At 39.5% G+C, this 21,451-nt stretch overlaps 1 protein-coding gene across 2 annotated transcripts in view; it reads left to right on the top strand.

Annotated features, from left to right (window-relative positions):
- The window catches only part of dock (SH2/SH3 adaptor protein dock), a 104,391-nt gene extending 83,627 nt beyond the window's left edge, over positions 1-20,764 (top strand). For both annotated transcript variants that reach the window (XM_067151822.2, XM_067151823.2), the window contains exon 6: positions 14,722-20,764. In XM_067151822.2, the coding sequence (XP_067007923.1) occupies positions 14,722-14,934 (213 nt within the window). In that variant the 3' untranslated portion in view covers positions 14,935-20,764. The remainder of the gene's footprint in view (positions 1-14,721) is intronic.
- Positions 20,765-21,451: the final 687 nt, after the last annotated feature.

Below are 21,451 nucleotides of genomic sequence, written 5' to 3'. Positions count from 1 at the left end.
CCGGAATATTTTACCCGGGAGGAAGCCATCATCAGTACATCATTCATACAGAGAGAGCTGCATGTCCTCGGGAGTTAGTTACGGCTGTAGTTTCCCGTTGCTTTCAGCCGTGTAGCAGTATCAACACAGCTAAGCCATGTTGAGTATTATTACAAGGCCGTATCAGTCAATCATCTAGACTGCCGCCCTTGCAACTATCGAAAGGCTGATACCCCCCTTTCGATGAACCATTCGTTAGTCTGGTCTCTCAACAGATACCCATCCGATATGGTTGCACCTGCGGCTCGGCTATCTGCATCATTGGGACACGCAAGCCTCCCCACTGCGGCAAGGTCACATGGTTCGCAGAGGAGGGAGAAGAACCATATTTGCCCCTACCCGGCTACAGCTGAATAAAGGGAAATGATGATGATGATGATGATGATGATTTATTTAACATAGCCAAATTGATGTGGGAGTTTTTAGAATTACGTGACTGCTCCAAGACAGCATGACTTTCTCATTCCAGAGACTGTCATCATGGGAAAAGAATCCAATGTCATCACAAGTACGCATCATCACTATCGGCAGAGCTGCGGCTGTCTTCATGTTGACAACTGTATTGCACAGAATAATAACAGTGGTCCGGAGGGTGTTGATAGATTTTCATCGCGAGATTGAAATAAATTTTCTGCCAGTCAGTCACCTGAAGTTCTCGTATGACTGCTGCTTGTTCGTTAGCAGATTTGGCCATGGAAACAAGTATACCTGGGTCACATTTAAATTGGACTACTGACTGGTACAGAAGATGGACAGGATTGGCAGGCGTATTTCACAGAGAACTGGTGGAGAAAAATTCCCCACATCTCAACATCTAAGGAACATCCCGAAATGATTTTCTGTCAAGCAGGGCTCTATCAGTATAACTTATTGTTTTTAGAGTCGGGAGTGTCCGAGGACATGTTCAGCTCTCCTGATGGAGGTCTTTGTATTTGGCGTGTCTTGATGTGGGGTGATAATGAAGTAGAGCGAGGGCGAAACCTGGTGTCAGCACAAAGCCTGCTCCTGTTGAATAACACCAATGTGGGTCTGCTCAAGGCTTAACGTCCCCATCAGGTGGACAAATCACCATCAGTAGTGTCATATGCTCTCGCTCTATATTATGAACACTGCGGAGAGGTTTGGAATTGAATCCGGGCCTTTGGCACGCAATCTAGTGATTAGATATTGTATACCATCGCCTCACTAGCCAACATGCTAATAGACATTTTTCCACCAGCAGGACTTAAGCACTGGCAGACCATATAGACTTAATGGCCACCAGGTGGACTATCTTTATACTTTTCTGACCATTTATTATGCCAGTGTTGTACATGTGAATCTAATTGTTACTAGAAGAGTAATGAAAAGTTTTCTATATGGTTTCAATACTACACTGTTATTGACCCTCTGCAAAGAAAGTGTTCTTCAAAAGTTTATTTTGAGTGCGTTCCCAACAACCTGAGGGCAATTCAAAGGAGGACAGCTGTAATAATTATGATGATAGTCTTTCCAGTTTTCATGGAGGGAGGATGTAGTTTTTCGCAGGATGAGCTCCATATTGGAAAAGAGCTCATTGTGTTTGTGTGGACTTGTTTTCACCATGGCCCAAGTCTCTTTGTCGCTTGGCGAAATCTTAACTTACCTGTAACATTTTCTCGTTTTAGCCAATGACGAGCTACTGATTTTATCGTTCTCCTTCACGGATGAGAATGGTCTCTAAGAATTTTTCAATTTGAAGTATGTTAGCCATTGCTAGTTCCTGGTCTGGATGTTAAAGGTAGAGGATTGGATGTTAAAGGTAGAGGATTGGCGCTAGGCAGGCAGCAAGCAAGCATCGGACTATCAATCAAGGGTATTATCAGAAAAGGCTAAGGTGTAGCCCGGAAGGGATACGTGGTCATGTCGCCTGAAGACAAGGGCTACCTCATGTTTCTGAGTGCATGGCGCTAAAGAAACAAGCAGAAACATTGTTATCTTAACAGATGAAAGCTACAAGCACGCAGAGGAAAATAAATATTGCAGATGGTCAAAGGAAGCAAGACAACAAAGACAATAAAATTGGAATTGTTAGATTCAGAGTTCAAAGATTTGTCTTTTTTTATTTAGCATATTGCTTTTAGTACTGGGAGTGCCTAAAGACGTGTTGGGCTCATCTGGTTCAGGTGCTGCACGTTTCAGTGTGAGCTAAGGAGAGGTTGAAACCCAGTGTGAGCACATAACACCAAAGGCTAAACATCCCCATCGAGTGTTAATATCTTTCACAAAATGTTAAATCAGTCTTTGAATATTTAACCAGTAATCCATGCAGTTTTTAACTGTAGAAATTAATTGGAATATTGTTGTTTTTGAAAACTATAGTATATAAGATTTTCCAGCCTCCAACTTTTAAAATTTATGGTCATTGGTTTTATTAGCACAGAGTGTAATAACACAGTATTACTTTCTTTTGACTGGTTATTGCCTTGCATCTGCTTTTCTTGTTGCATCCACGAACCTACTACGCTGGCGTAGAAGGGGGAGAGGTAATACTCACCACGTGGCGCATCCCAGGTGGCAGGTAGGGGGGTCCTAACCGGCTTGCCAGCAGACTTTAGGGAAATAAAATACCTCTCGCGGACCAAACACACCACCCCCTGTGGGTGGGGGACGCAGATGAACAATACACCCATGGTATCCCCTGCCTGTTGTAAGAGGCGACTAAAAGGGGCCCAAGGGGCTCTCAATTTGGGAGTGTGGATTGGCGACCACGGGGCCCTTAGCCGAGTCTTGGCATTGCTTCCACTTACTTGTGCCAGCTTCCTCCCTTTCGTCTACCCTGTCCGACCTCCCTTGGTCAACTCTTGTTCTTTTCCGACCCCGACGGTATTAGAGCATTCGAGGCCTAGAGAGTCTTTCATTTTCACGCCCTTCGCGGCCCTTGCCTTTCATAGTCCGTTACTTCATCTTTCGAAGTGACAGATCCCTTCTTCTTTTCTCTCTCTCTTTACCCTCTGTAGGTCGGAGACACAGACGAATAATACACCCACGGTATCCCCTGCCTGTCATGAGGGGCGGCTGAAAGGGGCGACCAAGGGATGATTGAATTAGAACCATGAAACTACTTTTGATTCGTACCATGACGCGGGGAACACCATAGGTTGCCTGTACTTGCGAGTGGTACCACTATATTAGGTACGAAATAGGTTTGTGATTAGTAGCAGCCAAGAGCCTGGCCTGTGTCGTACCCACGGGTCTGGGTGTTGCCCACTATGTGAGGAACACCACGGGATAGTGTGGTTAGTACACCTAGGTGAGGAACCTCATCGGTTTGCCTTGGCTCTGAGTGGCACCATTGTGTAAGAAACACCATAGGTTTGCGTTGCCTATACGAAGTACAATACTTGTGAGTAGTACCATCTTGTGTGGAATACCGTGAGTCTTCGCTACTTTTGATTAGTACCCCAACTAGACAAATACCATGGTTCTACTTCACTCGCAACATGTACCATTCTGAGCGGCCTTAGACCTGGATTTGACCTATCTGTGTCGGTGCGACGTAAAGCCCCTAGCAAAAAAAAAAAAAAAAAAAAAAAAAAAAAAAAAAAAAAAAGACCTGGATTTTGGACCCCTTTAGACATCAAGCATCCTCGATTAAGGACTGTGCTTTATAAGCGGTCCCTTGGTCAGTAATACTATAATTTATGACCTTTTTTTGAGTTGGATCCACAGTTTTTTGTTTGTTTCTTGGTTTTTTGATTTTTTGGGGGTTCATGTCCATCCATTCATTTTTCATGACACCTTTTTTTTATTTTGGTCAGTGGATTTTTGAACTTTTTGTTGTCATTTCATTAGGTACCATTAGGGGCCGATGACCTCGATGTTAGGCCCCTTTAAACAACAAGCATCTTCATCATCTTGTTGCATCAGAAGTGTGCATTTCCAATGTAATCCTATTTCATCTAAATTGTAAATTCACCTCTGAACACTGTATTCTGCTGCAAACAATTGAAACTCTTGTTTGAACATTTTGGCAGTTTCCAGGATATCACTAAGTTGTTTATTATGAATTAAAATTTACATACATACATACATTATCATTATAGACTGTTATGCCTTTCAGTGTTCAGTCTGTAAGCCTCTGTGAATTTACTAAACGTCGCCACAATCCTCGATTTGCAACTAGTGTTGTGGCCTCGTTTGTTCTATACCTCTTATCTTTAAATCATTAGAAACCAAGTCTAACCATCGTTGTCTTGGTCTACCTCTACTTCTCTTACCCTCCATAGCAGAGTCCATTATTCTCCTAAGTAATCTACCCTCCTCCATTCGCCTCACATGACCCACCACCGAAGCCGGTTTATGCATACAGCTTCATCCATAGAGTTAATTACTAAATTAGCCTATATCTTCTCATTCCGAGTACCCTCCTGCCATTGTTCCCACCTGTTTGTACCAGCAATCATTCTTGCTACTTTCATGTCTGTTACTTCTAATTTATGAATAAGATATCCTGAGTCCACCCAGCTTTCGCTCCCGTAAAGCAAAGTTGGTCTGAAAACAGACCGATGTAAAGATAGTTTCGTCTGGGAGCTGACTTCCTTCTTACAGAATACTGTTTATCGCAACTGCGAGCTCACTGCATTAGCTTTACGACACCTTGATTCAATCTCACTTACTATATTACCATCCTGGGAGAACACACAACCTAAGTACTTGAAATTATCTACCTGTTCTAGCTTTGTATCACCAATCTGACATTCAGTTCTGTTGAATTTCTTACCTACTGACATGAATTTAGTCTTAGAGAGGCTAATTTTCATACCATACTCATTGCACCTCTTTTCAAGTTCCAAGATATTAGACTGCAAGCTTTCGGCACAATCTGCCGTTAAGACCAAGTCGTCAGTATAGGCCAGACTGCTTACTACATTTCCACCTAACTGAATCCCTCCCTGCCATTTTATACCTTTCAGCAGATGATCCATGTAAACTACGAACAGCAAAGGTGAAATATTACAGCCTTGTCTAACCCCTGTAAGTACCCTGAACCAAGAACTCCTACCATCGATTCTCACTGCAGCCCAATTGTCAACACAAATGCCTTTGATTGATTTTAATAATCTACCTTTAATTCCATAGTCCCCCAGTATGGCGAACATCTTTTCCCTTGGTACCCTATCATATGCTTTCTCTAGATCTACGAAACATAAACACAACTGCCTATTCCTCTCGTAGCATTTTTCAATTACCTGGCGCATACTGAAAATCTGATCCTGACAGCCTCTCTGTGGTCTGAAACCACACTGGTTTTCATCCAACTTCCTCTCAATGACTGATCGCACCCTCTCTTCCAAGATGCCAGTGAATACTTTGCCTGGTATGCTAATCAATGAGGTACCTCAATAGTTGTTGCAATCCTTCCTGTTCCCTTGCTTTATAGATAGGTGCAATTACTGCTTTTGTCCAATCTGAAGGTACCTTACCAACACTCCATGCTAATTTTATTACTGTATGAAGCCATTTCATCCCTGCCTTCCCACTATACTTCACCATTTCAGGTCTAATTCCATCTATTCCTGCTGCTTTATGACAATGGAGTTTATTTACCATCCTTTCCACTTCCTCAAGCATAATTTCACCAACATCATTTTCCTCCTCCCCATGAGCTTGGCTGTTCGCAACACCACCAGGATGATTTCCTTTAACATTGAGAAGATGTTCAAAATATTCCCTCCACCTCTCCAGTGATTCTCTGGCATCTATTATTAGTTCACCTGAATTATTCAAAACACTTAGAAGTGAAGCTTCCACGGTGTGAAGAATTATTTAATTTAATTTCCGGGTTGAACCGTGTTGTACTTGTACGCATATCACGTACAGTTTGCCGACGTTTTGAGTACATTGCAGTATTCTTTGTCAAGGCGACTGAAATACCCCTACTCGATCCGAAGTAATCAGTCTCCCAGGCAGAAATTACACTACTAGAGTGGCCTTAGCTTGGCCTTTTATATACTAGCCTTTCTGGCTGACGTAAGCCATGGCTGTCTCGCGAGACTTCTGGAAAGTATATGTCACAGCCAGGTAGTGGGGGCTTGCCCGCGCTGTTATGTAATGGGGTTGCGGCCCGTGTGTTTATGTTATGGTCTGTATGTCTTAAACTATGAATGATAGGCATCCAAGAATTACTGATTTTGTATCCTTCTTCTAAATTTATGTTGATCGGATGTTTCTTGATTTCGATAGCCTCGCGGATTTTCCTTTCCAGATTCCAAGGGATAGCTGCTAGGATCTTGGTCTTGTCAAATGATATTCTGTGCCTAGTTTCGTAGGAATGCTTGGCTACTGCTGAAATATCTGTGTTTTGGTTCTTGGTGTGACGGATATGTTCTTTTAGGCGGGTGGAGATCAGACGTTTTGTCTCACCTACATCCGCAGCTGCATTCATAGTGATACACTCCAGGGGCCTGTAATTCTATTGTGTCTTTTACTGGTGGTAGATAACGGGCTAGCTTACGGTGAGGTTTATAGATAGTTTTTATGTTGTATTTGTCCAGTATCTTGCCTCACGGAAACCCTTAGGAAAAATGGCTACTCGCTCAATAACATCCGACGAGTCGTTAAAAAATCAGAAGAGAACAAAGAAAAGGCTGCCGCAGGAGAAAACAACGGGAAAGAAGAACTGACCCGCCAGAAAACAGCGATACTGCCATACATTAAAAACACTACAGACAGGATCGGCAAGATACTGGACAAATACTCTATAAACCTCACCATAAGCTAGCCCGTTATCTACCACCAGTAAAAGACACAATAGAATTACAGGCCCCTGGAGTGTATCACTATGAATGCAGCTGCGGATGTAGGTGAGACAAAACGTCTGATCTCCACCCGCCTAAAAGAACATATCCGTCACACCAAGAACCAAAACAGAGATATTTCAGCAGTAGCCAAGCATTCCTACGAAACTAGGCACGGAATATCATTTGACAAGACCAAGATCCTAGCAGCTATCCCTTGGAATCTGGAAAGGAAAATCCGCGAGGCTATCGAAATCAAGAAACATCCGATCAACATAAATTTAGAAGAAGGATACAAAATCAGTAATTCTTGGATGCCTATCATTCATAGTTTAAGACATACAGACCACAACATAAACACACGGGCCGCAACCCCATTACATAACAGCGTGGGCAAGCCCGCACTACCTGGCTGTGACATATACTTTCCAGTAGTCTTGCGAGACAGCCAGGGCTTACGTCAGCCAGAAAGGCTAGTATATAAAAGGCCAAGATCAAGGCCACTCTAGTAGTGTAATTTCTGCCTGGGAGACTGATTACCTCGGATCGAGTAGGGGTATTTCAGTCGCCTTGACAAAGAATACTGCAATGTATTCGAAACGTCGGCAAACTGTACGTGATATGCGTACAAGTACAACACGGTTCAACCCGGAAATTAAATTAAATAATACTCAAAACACTGTTCTTTTTTTTTCCCCCTCCCTTCCTAAGATCCTTTATTACTGTCCAGAAAAGTTTCCCTGCTGCTTGACCTAGCCTTTCCAGGTTTTTACCAAAATCTTCCCACGACTTCTTTTTGGATTCAACAACTATTTGTTTCGCTCTGTTTCTTTCATCTGTGTACAGATCCCTGTCTGCCTCGGCCCTTGTTTGGAGCCATTTCTGATAAGCCGCCTTTTTACGTTTACAAGCTGCTCTTACTTAATAATTCCACCATGATGTTCACCTTTTCTTACTTGTTATATAATGTATGTCTTAACCTTACTGGATTTGGTATCTGTATTTTCATTTTTTTTTAAAGTTTCATGTTTAGTTTATTACTTTAATATTATAAAAATGTAGTTACTGTGTTCATAAACCTGTATTGTATTATAAGGAGACGCTACATAAAGGGCCTTTTCAGCCTCAGTGGCATGTAAATCATGATCAATAAATTCAATTCAATCTTTACACACAATTGTTCCTAAGCATTCCCTTGCTGTTTCTACTACAGCATCCCTGTATGCCACCCATTCACTTTCTATATCCTGAACCTGCTTACTGTCTACTGTTTGAAACTTCTCACTAATCATATCCATGTACTTCTGTCTAATTTCCTCGTCCTGGAGATTTTCTACCCTTATTCGTTTGCAGACAGACTTCACTTTCTCTACCCTAGGCCTAGAGATACTTAGTTCACTACAGATCAGATAGTGGTCTGTATATACGAAAAATCCGCGGAAAACTCGTACAATCCTAACAGATTTCCTGAATTCGAAGTCTGTTAAGATATAGTCTATTATGGATCTGGTACCCCTAGCCTCCCATGTGTAGCGGTGAATAGCCTTATGCTTGAAGAATGTATTCGTAACAGCTAAACCCTTACTAGCACAGAAGTCCAGCAAACGCTTCCCATTCCCATTAGCTTCCATATCTTCCCCACATTTACCAATCACCCTTTCGTATCCTTTAGTTCTATTCCCAACTCTCGCATTGAAATCGCCCATTAGCACTATTCTATCCTTGCTGTTGACCTTGACCGCGATGTCACTCAATGCTTCATAAAACTTATCAATTTCATCCTCATCTGCACCCTCACATGGTGAATACACGAACACAATTCTTGTCCTAATTCCTCCAACTGCCAAATCTACCCACATCATTCGCTCATTTACGTGCCTAACAGAAAGTGTGTTGCATGCAATGGTATTCCTGACGAACAGTCCTACCCCATTCTCTGCCCTTCCCTTTCTAACACCCGTCAAGTACACTTTATAATCTCCTATCTCTTCCTCGTTATCTCCCCTTATCCGAATATCACTTACTCCTAGCACATCCAGATACATCCTCTTTGCTGACTCAGCCAGTTCTACTTTCTTTCTTCCATAAGCCCCATTAATATTGATAGCCCCCCATCGAATTCCATTTCGTTCGCCAAGTTGTTTTCAAGGAGTCCCTCGCCTGTCAAATGGGAGTGGGACTCCGTTACTCCCATAGGTCCGACGCTTTCTTAAAATGTTCTGAGCTCGGTAAATTCATGAAGCAGGATGCTACCCTACTTGCACATAGTCCAATTGAGGATCTCTCCTCTAACGGGTTATGGACCACCGGTGAATTGTATAGTCCTAGCCGCCTGAGCACAAGGAGGTTCATGACTCAGAATATGTCCGAGATGTCCACTCCCATTCCATAGCAACTGGTATCCCGACTCTCTGGACCACTTACTAGGCCACTCAGCCGTTGCCCATGGATCATGAACTAGGACGTGACTACAGTAACCCACAAACATGAACCAAGAATTATGTGAGCCAGCTAGAAGATTATTTAAAATCACTTTCCAGACCAAAGTGCATTGTGAAAAACATTCTGCTTGCTAGCACGTATTGTATGGTTTTATATTAGGATTTTGCAGTCTAATATTCTCATTGGCTTTCTCGATGATCTTATTTTTTAGGGGGTGGGGGGAGAATTGAATATTATCCGCGCACTTTTTAGTGATAGATTTACACCCTAGTGCTGAAGTGGTCGACTTCGGTTATTTTCGAGATTCGTATTGGCAACCTTTGAAACACAAACTAAGAATCGCTTATCATCGCTGTGCGACATCTGGCGTACACTTTAAGTACTCGTACTGTTGTTGTTTACACAGCAAAGCCAAACTATAGAATTCATGCTAGGAACACGTTTCGCAACGGGAAATGTTATATAGTATTATATATTGTGTGTGTGACAGAGTTGTTTGCTTAAAATAATAAAGGTTTATAAAATTCATATCGATCGATCATATTATCGATTCAATTCAGATTTCATTTCCATTCAGTTGGCAGTATTAACGGAACTCTTCTTACTTCTCCAATGAGTACAAAAATCTATCACTAAAAAGTGCGCAGATAATAGGTGGGGTTGGTTTTTTCCACTGTAGTTTCCCCAAGACCAAATACTCTAGGTAACTTAGAAGTTAATTACCATCATCATCAGGCTCTACTGCCAATACTTTCTCACATATTATACTACTGCCCGATCAGTGGTATATTCTGTAATATTTGGAAAGACTCGCTTATAAGGCCAATCCAAAAAAACACTACCTTGGATTCTCCATCAGATTACCACCCCTTTGTTCGTTTTCCACCCCTTTCAAAACCACTCGAACATCTGATTTGTGCACAAATCACTGAATACCTGAGCCAGAATTCCCTCCGTGACCCTTTTCAATCCGGTTTTTAAAAAAGGACATATTATTGCGACAGCATTACTGAGAGTTATGGACGATACCAGACATGCATTAGACTTACGATATGTAATTACAGCAACACTACTAGACCTAAGCAGTGCCTTTGACACAGCGAGCCCCGAGTTACTACTGCTCAAACTCCATAATCTCAACTTTAATGAGACATCTCTTAAATGTTTTAGCTCCTACTTCACTGACGTACCTTAATGAAGGCCACGGCCGCTTCCTTCCCATTCCTAGGCCTTTCCTATCCCTTCGTCACCATAAGACCTATCTGTGTCAGTGCAACAAAAAATTAAAAAACCCTCACTGACCACTGGCAACGAGTATCAGTGGGTACAATGTACTCAGGATGGCATAACAAGTCCATAGGTGTCCCGCAGGGGTTGGTTTTGGGCCCACTTTTATTCTTCATTAGTGTGTCTGACATAGGGGACACATTGAAATAGAGCAAGTACCACATCTATGCAGATGGTCTTCAGTTTTATTATCACCTAATTCCACAAGACATACATGGATCCATTTTGACTTGTAACTTGTTAAAAAGTAGACATGTACCACCAATTACCGTTAAATAATACTGTCATGTCCTATTGTACGTCAGTAAGAAACTTGCGTATTGTAGTAACAGATGTTAAATTGGCTGAACAAGTGACAAATACATGCCATGAAGTTCAGAAATCCCTTTTTCCTCTGCTATATTTCCAAAACATCTTAAAATACAACTGGTACAATCCCTAATCTTGACTGTTCTAGACTACTGCGACACTGCACATATGGACATATCTAAAAACTGTAATAAGATGCTCGAACGGAGTTTAAACACCTACAGTATATCAGATTTATATTTGAGCTGCGATTTGATTCTCACATTTCACCTTATTATAGACAGTTGTCATGACTTCGTGTGCATGAGCATCACAGTCTCCACATGTTATCCCTGAGGTGTACTGAATTAACTTTCATCAGTGTTTCACTACCTCTCCTGTCATAACACAATACACGATTTGGCTGCTCTTTAACTATACCTCCGTCACTCCGTGGCTTACAACTGCCGCTAGGCTGTGGAATACATCCCTGTTAATATTAAGAGATTTGCGTTCTCATAGGAGATTTAACATGGATTGCTGAATGCTTCTAGCTGACTTGTATGATGAGTGAAGTGTGATTGAGCATATTTTCATAAAGATTAAAAATGTATTTGCTAGTTATAGGTTTTTACTGTGTTTCCTTCCTTTATTATTACTATTGTAAGTTTTACAATTATCATATTTGTTCATATTGTCATGTTGTACATTCTGTAATTATTTTTTTTATTACTATCTCGATATTTGCTCTTAGTACTACTTTATTATTCTTAAAAATGATTTTTTGTTGTTTTTTACATTTTCTGTTACATCATTTTTTAAATGTTGTGGTTAAGTGTAAGAGAGGGTCTTGAGCCCTAACTTCACTATGAATAAACATGAATTGCTTAAGTGATTTGACAGTGAACTTGTGAAATATTGAAAATTCTAGTGAAGCCTAAAATGTGACAAAAATTTGATCGTGTACAACAGTTATTCTTCATTCTCTCATTTTGAAGAAAATACTACCCCAAACCACAATGAAAAAACTGTTAAAAGTGTGAGTCACGTTCTTGAACTGTCGCTGACATTGAGCTCAGTAGTGATGAAGAGAAGGGATCTGTACCTGTCGCATGCCATAATATTCTCATCTCAAGCATTGAAGTTCCTTTTTAGTACAGAAAAGATATTTTGTCTGATGGAAGTTTTACAACTGTAACAAACGCACTGCAGTAGACTCACCTTTCCATCTTTCTCTATTTAACAACCGTTGCTGCTCCTCAACTGTGATCCAATTCAGATTCCTTTCTATATGTTCGTAATACTACAAAATAATTTAAAATGATCAGCATAATAAATTACTGTATTGAGAGCTGTGTGCCCTAACTTGTTTATCTTTGTGTGCTTGAGTTGTTTAGTGAAAGACCAAACTTTCTGAAGAGTGTAGCAAAGGCTGTTTTCACGTTGTTGCACTAGAGTAAACGTGTACACATACTACCTATTGAAGTAAAAGTAATAATAATAATAATAATAATAATAATAATAATAATAATAATAATAATAATAATAATAATAATAATAATAATAATAATAATAATAATTTGCTTTACGTCCCACTAACTACTTTTACGGTTTTTGGAGATGCCAAGGTGCCGGAATTTTGTCCTGCAGGAGTTCTTTTACGTGCCAGTAAATCTACGGGCACGAGGCTGACGTATTTGAGCACCTTCAAATACCACCGGACTGAGCCAGGATTGAACCTGCCAAGTTGGGGTCAGAAGGCCAGTGCCTCAACCGTCTGAGCCACTCAGCCAGATAAAGTAAAAGTATGGAAAATCTAGAACGTGTGTGAAATTTTTCTTCAAACTCTGTTCAAAGTTTACAAAGATGTTTGAAATGCATAGACAAGCAAACATGGGGGAGACTAGTGCATAAAGTGCATTGGCTGAACATTGAACTAGTAACTATTCCAGACCTAGATTATTTTCTACGTTGAAAGATAACATCACAGAAGTTTATACTGTAATCCATGGAGATCACTCTTTGATTGAGAAGTTGTTTAGCATCGGCATATAATAATGGCCAGAAGCTACAGAATTGTGTGCCATGTTTGTACATGGATGACCATTCAGATGTTGCTGAAAATTTCCTTAAAACTGTAATAGCAACACATGACCTCTATTCATTTGAAACGTTGGCAAATTCTTTGCAGTTGGTGTGTCAGGGATCTTCACGGTCACTGGAAGAGCCCCGGGATTACAAGGCATTGATGTTTAATCACGAACCAGGCCATGCATTTTGTCCTTACAATTAAGTGCCAAAGGACACAACATCCTAGCAGACTCTTTGAGATCAGTTTCCAAACCTTTGGGAGGTTTTTGTAAAAATCTGTATGAAAACTGCTTGCTATTCCAGAAAATGTATACTAGGAAATATTTAATATAATACTTGTCAATCTCAAGCGCACAAAATTATTTTAAAGGCATCAAGGCTTAAAATGTTGGAAGTTAGAGAAAGAAATTCCTGAGCCAGTAGGACTAGAGGTCTGTTTTGAGGAGACTTAAATACACGACGAACATCAGGAAGGATCGGAATAGTTGACCACAAACTGTGGGGAGCAATAACCATCAACCTTCAAACACCCCGCTCTATACTGACCATCACATGACATTGCAGCAGGTACAACAGTGGAAGAGGCTTAATACTTCGAAGGCAGAATACATGGAAAATGAACCTCAAACTAATCAACATCGCTGATGAACAACTGACAAAGACCACAATGTTCAAGTATCTTTGTTCAGTCATTAGCTGCGATGGCAATGTCTGTCGTAGAGTTAATGCAACCTGGATGAAACGGTAGGAAGTACTTTGTGATCAGTGGATGCCAGAAAGGCTCAAGGCACTGTCGTTTGTCCTGTCACCCTCTATGGAGGAGAGCGCTGGCCGGCAGCATCAAGGCATGTGATGGAGATGCAGATGTTATGTTGGAACCATCGTGTTTCATATTGGTTGTGGCTCCAATCATAGAGAAGATGCAGGAGCATTGCTAACCCGACTTTGAGATTGGACCTTGTTGGATGACCCAGTAAGTGCTGAATAGACAGGGTTATCGAAGATACGAAAAAAGCCGTTTTACTGCAACAAATGGCAACATTGCAAATATGTGGACCCTCCAGTCGTGTGGGAGTAGTTGTTCAAGTATCTGGGTGAAATAATCCAACAGAACAGGAAGCTGGCAATGTCAGTAACTGGTAATTACAGAGGGCATATCAGTTTAAAGAAAATGTTTACAAGACAGTTGAGTATAGACACTGCAGCATGATTGTTAAACCAGAAGGATGTGCTTGAGAGATTTCAACTTTGAATAGTCAGGACAAGTTTGCTAGCTTATAAAAAAGATTGCAGGATATTACAAAAGATTATAGGCAACAGATAGATTCATAGGAATTATACAGCAAGATTGAACCAGTAACATCTTCAATTAAAATAAAAGATTGCTAAGATGATCTGGAAGACTATAGGCAACAAAATGGAGATGGTTTGAAGAATGATCTGAGATAGATGAGCATCCCAGAAAATAAGGTCAATAACAGGGACAAATTTAGATGGTTAGTAAAAAGCTGTCTACGATTTAAAGTGGAACCTGAGCCCAGAAGACATAGGGATTCTCTTACAGAGGATTGAAAGAAGGCACTGATCAGTGGCCTTGAAGAGATACTGGCAGGATGTTAAAACTGGTGGACGAGTAAGATCTAGACATTGAAAATGAGATTGGTTGTTAACACACAGGTCATAAAGACTCAACTCGAATGTTTAAAAATAATTGTAAAAGTTCAGTCTTTCATTAAACAGCTCCTAAATTTTACTTATTGATATGCATTTTCTATTTTACCTGCTAATGAAATATCCCATTGATGTTTTTCCCTAGGTGGGCGACTATTCAGTGTCGCTGAAGGCTCCTGGCCGTAACAAACACTTCCGGGTGCACGTAGAAGGTGCCCTTTACTGTATTGGTCAACGTAAGTTCCATACTCTCGACCAGTTAGTAGATCATTATCAGCGTGCCCCAATCTATACCAACAAGCAGGGAGAGAAGTTATACCTGGTGCGACCACTTCCTAAGTCAGCTAACAGCTGTTAAGAAATGGACATATATTTTGAGTTATAGATCTGCATTTCTAGGGAATTATCCTCATTGCCACAGTGTCAGTGTGGATCCCAGCATTCAAGGTGGTCATAGAATGACATCTGTATGGAGGGGATGTGATTTTATCCTGTTTAGTTTGTGGTATTCATGTTCACCCTCATGACAGAGTTGGAAAGTGCACATTAGTGGACTTGATACGTATAACCAGTATGCACCCTCTGCACTGGTATTATTTCTTTAGTCTGTTCTATTTGAAAATTACCATGCATACGCTAACGTTACACTTGAAATGTCTGCTACTGTTGTGTTTGAAATAATTTTAGTGCTAGGTCTGTTCAGTTCATCTCCAACTCTGCTGCTTGAGGTAACATGTAAGCTGTGAAGATGGTTGGTGGATCATCATTAAAAATGATCCATTAATGATTTTCTTAAATTATTTTTGTTTCAAGATTTGCCTCATATCTGTGACATTAGGTAAATAGTGTATTGGAATTATGTGGAGAACATACGCTGTTGTCTTAACTATTTGCTACCCTTGAAGCTCTACTATGTCCATTTATATCCATAAATATGTCTGACATTCAGGCTGATTATGGATACATTTACTCCTTTTCCACTTTCATTTTTCTTACATTATGGTACAAAATATTTTGTCTATTTAGACACCTGTCAATTTACTCTTTGGGGTGTGGCTAATGAGACTGTAAATATCACATGAAGTACATACAATCAGACAACTCTGATGCATGTTTCTTTACTGGCATACAATTGAAGGAAGTGCAATATTCCCATTTTGTTACTATCAAGTTTTAGCTCATAATTTTTATATCATCTATTTAATTCTTGTACAGAAAGTTGTTTTTTTCAAGGAAGATACCTTGCTGCCGCCACTAGCCCTAGCGTGACATTGAAGTGAACTCCGGCAGAGCACAGGTGTGGCAATTTTGTCCCATTCCTCACTCCATGGGCAGCGATGGACTTACGTTTCGGCAAGGGTCGCACAGTCAACCCTGTTGCTGGCCTTCTGAACCCAGCTTGGCAGATTCGATTCTGGCTCAGATCAGTAGTTTTCCTGGCATGTACAAGAACTGTGTGGTACAAAATTCTGGCTCCGAGGCATATCTCCCGACATTTTCATTGTATGTGTGTGTACGATAAACAAGAATGAAAAGTGGTCATAACGTACCCTTCCCAATAATGTTTGATTATGAACGACACATACTCAGACACAGCACTGCTCATGACTGCAGATCTTTAGTTCCAATGGTCATTCACAAGGTGGCAGTAGCATTACACAGTAGATTGAATATAAACTGAGTAATCATCTGTAGCCTCTGGTGTTTGTCTGGTTTTAGACCCTTTTCCTATGGAATCAATTAACTGGCTTGCTTTCTATATATATAGAAAATATACTGCTTACTTTGAACGAGACATAATGTCAATTTCCATGGTATTAGTATTACAGGATATTTTTGCTGTGATCAAGTGGAAAAATTTATCGAACTACTCTTAATGTTGCCATTGATACTTTCACAGCCCATGCTTTATAGACATGCTGAGTCTAGAAAATAAGGTGAAATTGTTTACGTTTTGCAGAGAACTTTGCTCTGCGTCTTCAGAAAAAAATCTTGACTGTTCACGAGAAAGCCTTTTCAAACAATTGTTTGGTAATAATTTTATTTTCTTGACACGGCATAAGCCCAAAAGACCACTCTTAGGTAGCTTTAATACACTCCAGTTAATATTGGACTTGATAAACTGACAACCAAGTATTATGTCCAGCGTAGAATACTATACCCCAGAATGAGCTTCAAGTTTCTTTATTGGTAATAATAGCAGCACATTGACTTCTTGTGGCTTTTCCTTTTTAAGTTCCTGAGGAGACTTCAAAATCAAGAAAACATGTGTAACCAACTCATACTTTGTCAGTCAGAATGCTGCCTTCATTATTCACGTTGAGTATTGTTAAGGGGCCATCACTGAGGTAACATGAGGAGATTTTTACAAGTAAATGGAAGTATTGCCAGACTTGTCAAGATCTTGTATGTTGTGACTCTAGAAGATCGCTTCATTACTTCATCCCTTGCCTATCGAAGTTGAGCTAGATGGAAAAAATTGGAAGAAAAGTTCATTTACACAGGCAGAGGCAGATGTGTTGTAGATAACACAAACAGATATTTTATTTTTCACTGGTGTCTTCTGTTTATTTATTTTTTTGTTTCATATCCTTGCTCAGGTACAGTAATAATCTGTTTTTCGATTACCTATGTTATTGATACTAGACTTTTCCCTTTTTTAATTGCATACTTTATTGATATAATCTTCTGTCATTTGATAGTTGTTCTGGAATGCTTCCAAAACTTTTCTGGTCTTTCAAGGTCATTACAAAATTTTGGGTTAATGTGGAGAATTGTGTAGAATGTTAATATTTTAAACTTGCTGTTGACAAGATTTGAAGTTGAAGGTAAAGATAATTCTGTCATTGATCTTCGCCTCCTCCACATATTGCTTAACATCCTTTCTAATGATCATTCCTACTTAGTTTACTGCATCCTGTCCTCCACTGTACCCTCTTCCTCTCCATCCATCATGAGCCTTTTCATTGTCTAGGAATAGTAAAAACAGTGGTTTCCCTTTTTCCCAGTGCTTCTCCATTAAAATCCTGACAGCAAAGATAAGGGCTGAAGTTTTTCTTCTGGGTCTAGAACCATATTGTTCCTCTTCCAATAAAAGTTCTAAATTCGTCTTAATCTACTCTATGATTATTTCCAGAAGTTTTAGGCCATGGAAGATCAATGGAATGCCACGGTAATTCGCTCATTTCCATCTGCTCCTGTTGCGTCTTCTGGGAAAATGTTTTCCTGTCGTGTATATAACCACTGTGTATGCTTTCTCTTTCCTCATACTTTTCATGGACACTTCTATTTCCAGCCATTCCATTGCTACTACATGGCTTCTCACTATCTGATGTAACATTTGTCACTCCACAAAGGTTCCGTTGTCCCGTTCTACGGAAGTAAGACATCTACTGAAGATTACCAGCCTTACATACAACATACATTTACATATATTTTTATGAAATAGCCATAAAATGTGAAGTTCTTCAGTTAAAAAAAAAAACTTAGTAGGGAAGAAAACCTAAAGATTCTATACCCAGACACTCGGGGAGAAAGACGCACTCATCAGTGCGTGACCCTTTTCCATCTTTGCCCTCAGTCAGGTAGTGCTTCACTACAGATTTCTGGATGTATATTTCAGTGGCACTGTATATAAGCAAATATTCTGTCCCTTCTTCTTCTGAAATTCAGCTAACAAAAATTTGGGTGCATACATTATACTATAGCGTCCTCCAGGCTTGTTAGTAGTGAAGTGTGAAGTTCTCGTAATAGCTTGTTCAAGACTAAAGATAAGCTTAGGGTTACTGAAACTGCAGAGAACATTGGAAACCACGCAGCAGGAAGAACATACACAGCTGGCAAAAACAAATGCGACTTAGAAAAGCAAATGGTAATCGGCAGGCATTTTGCACAACACATTCCTCAAACAGCACACTCATTACAACACATATGCAAAACCAGGCAGTTTCAAATGTCAGAGGAAGGTAACCTATCCACACTGCCTATCCTACTGGATGTGAAGATGATTCTAATGCATGTTTATATTTTACTCTGTTTAGTTTTAAAGCACATCATCATCATCATAGACATCATCTGGAGCAGTTTCCAACCACAGGCTGGGTCTGCTATGTAGGATTCATTTGTTGAAAATAAAACATAAATTAAAACCTTTTTCTTCAATTCCCTTGTAAAAGTGGGTTGCACCGATTATTCGCACGTATACGGTGTATTAAATTCAAGTAAAATATTTGCTTTTATTTCATTAGAATGTGTTTGGGAAAGCTCAACTTACTCTGTCTGCTCTCGGGCTTCACTTTTGCTGATGAGCCTTATACTTGGATATAATATGCTCCCCCTTCTAGTCTTACACTTGCTGAGCATCCAGATCGTCCTTGTGCAGAACCTCTTTGCGTATTCCATGTACAGTGTTGTATGTGTAATTGTGATAATAGTAGATGTTCTCATTGAAATACTGAGGCCTAACTATGAGATGTGCTTCTTGTGAACATTGGTGTGAAAAGTGCTAGATAAAAGACTGAGATACTGTGGTCTTTCAAGCATTTATTCCCCACTTTTTCCTAAAGCTGCAGATCTAGACCATTTGGTTTTCTTGTGTAAGGTATGTGATTTTTGAGAAACTGTAGACAAAATGAGTGATTTGAGAATTTGATGAAAAGCAGGCCTTTTGGGGAATGTATGGTGTATTTAACTATGTAATTAATTGTATCAATTACTGTTTGTAAAAAGTTGATGAGTGGAATTGTACTATGGAAGGATTTTAATTCAGAACTTTGCATTTTTTAATGATTTGGTTAAAATTATGCAAAAAGTATACAAAATTATAGTGTGTGATAAAACTGTGTAAAAGAAATCATATTGTCTTGAAATGTTTATAAAATGGAGGCGGACTGATTAATTAGCAGTAACTTACCCACGAAAGAGTGTTGTGAGTATAAATGGAGATGCAGTGAATTTTCACTGTATCTAAATTAGAATCTTCCACACCTGAAACCTTAATTCTTGATTTTTTTAAATTTTTTTTTCCTGTAATACGATTTCGGGATGGGTACAAAGTCTGGAAAAGAGAAAAAAATGTTTAATGTTATTTTTGACATACATGCTTTGGAAAGTTAGCATCACAGTCATGCAGGTTAGATGTTTATTGAGCAATATTCTGATTCTTTGACACACGAGATTGATAAAAGTAAAATATTTTAAATGGCTCTTAACCAATTCTGTGGAGAAAGAGTATCAGATAACAAATTTTTAATGTAATTGGAGGGATTCAGCATGACCATTTATCATGTGGAACTTCTTAAACCAGTCGTTTGAGTAGTTCACACCAGCGTTTTTGATTCAACTTATGCATCAAGAAATTCTAGGCCTCTCATCTGCTGGCCAGTAACAGCACAGAAACATTCTGTAAGACCTGCACCTGGGTGGACGTGGCAAACTGGGAGTAGCTGTGAAATAATTATATCTTTTGTGATTAAATTAGAATTGAAGTGCAGCTCTCCTTTCTCGTGTATGAAGGTTGATTGTACCTCCTTTACTGGATAGTAAAATTCTGAAGAAAAGGCGTAGACAGCACTACAGTAAAGTGGGAGATGCAAAAAGGTGCTGCCAGTTCTAACCAGCAGGAGGAGGCACTAACCAATACAAAGTGTCAGATTCTCTACCCCCATCAGCCAGTGTCTCAGAGGTGATAATTAAGTGTGGTGATTTTTTTTTAAATTCAGAAATTGTGCATTTTGAAGAAAAACATAAGAGTTTGACTTAATTCTGATAAATAGGTAATGTATATTGATAACATTAATGTGAAATTAAAATACCATTTGCATAGGGCTAATAATAAAGTAAAAATGCATTTTAAGAAAGTGTACATTTATTTTAAATTTGATTTGCGCTAAAGCACAACATAGACAAACTGGGGCTGATGACCGAGGTGTTAGGCTGTTTAAAACGACAATCATGGTCATCATCAATAATGGAAAGAAAAGACATTTATATTAATCCAAAATCAGAATAATAAAAAGAAAATACACAAAATTACCTTAAGTTCATTAATCTGTGAGACTTGAAGGAAATAATGTAACACACTTCAGTATTTTGTGATTTGTATTCTCCTGTCACAATTAAAGTGAATTTACTGAAATGTCTTTCACCATCTGTACTGTTGGTAGGATCCCAAATACATTGCAGAGCTGCGTGAGTATACTCTGTATTTGACCTTAACATCCAAAAGCATTTGCTGGCAGTCAACATCTTTTGTGTTCTGCATATTCTGTACAAGTTGTGAATGAAATTATTTATATCCTACAACAAAGCTATCTATATTAACAACACACTCCGCATAAAAAAAGAATATTCCTTTTATTTTCACTAACCTTTGGAATCTACTGATAATACCTGATCAGCAGTGGCAGGATTAGAAAGTAGCCTTATGGAAGAACATTGTGCTGTTTCCTTCCACAAGACTGTTCAGCTTTTTGTACTACTCAATCATACACTCCATAAAAATTTCAAAAAATTATTTGTTCACTAGGGAAAAAGAGTTCATCGATTCCAACATATCTGTGGGGAACTACAGGTCGTGAAAAATTAATACAAGTCTTTGTAAACATTTTTCATATTACTACTATTGCAAAAACCACCACCCCTAGGTACTGATTCCTGGTTAATGTTTTGCATATATTGTGTGCATTACTTGCAAGCCTACCTGAAGAATTGATTAGCTCTGGAAAAGATATGCCTCTCTCAGGAGTTCAAAAAAGGGTCGCATGCTGTGTATAAAGGCCTCACTGATGAGCTGCTCACCACTCCACAACCTTTAGTGACTAGTACCTCTTGCTTATATACATTCAGCACCTTGCAGCAAAAGCAGGCACGTTGTC

Source organism: Anabrus simplex, chromosome 7 (assembly GCF_040414725.1).
Source record: "Anabrus simplex isolate iqAnaSimp1 chromosome 7, ASM4041472v1, whole genome shotgun sequence".
Taxonomy (NCBI): Eukaryota; Metazoa; Arthropoda; class Insecta; order Orthoptera; family Tettigoniidae; genus Anabrus; species Anabrus simplex.
Note: the sequence above shows the minus strand (reverse complement) of the source record. Positions and strands in the feature narration are given on the sequence as shown.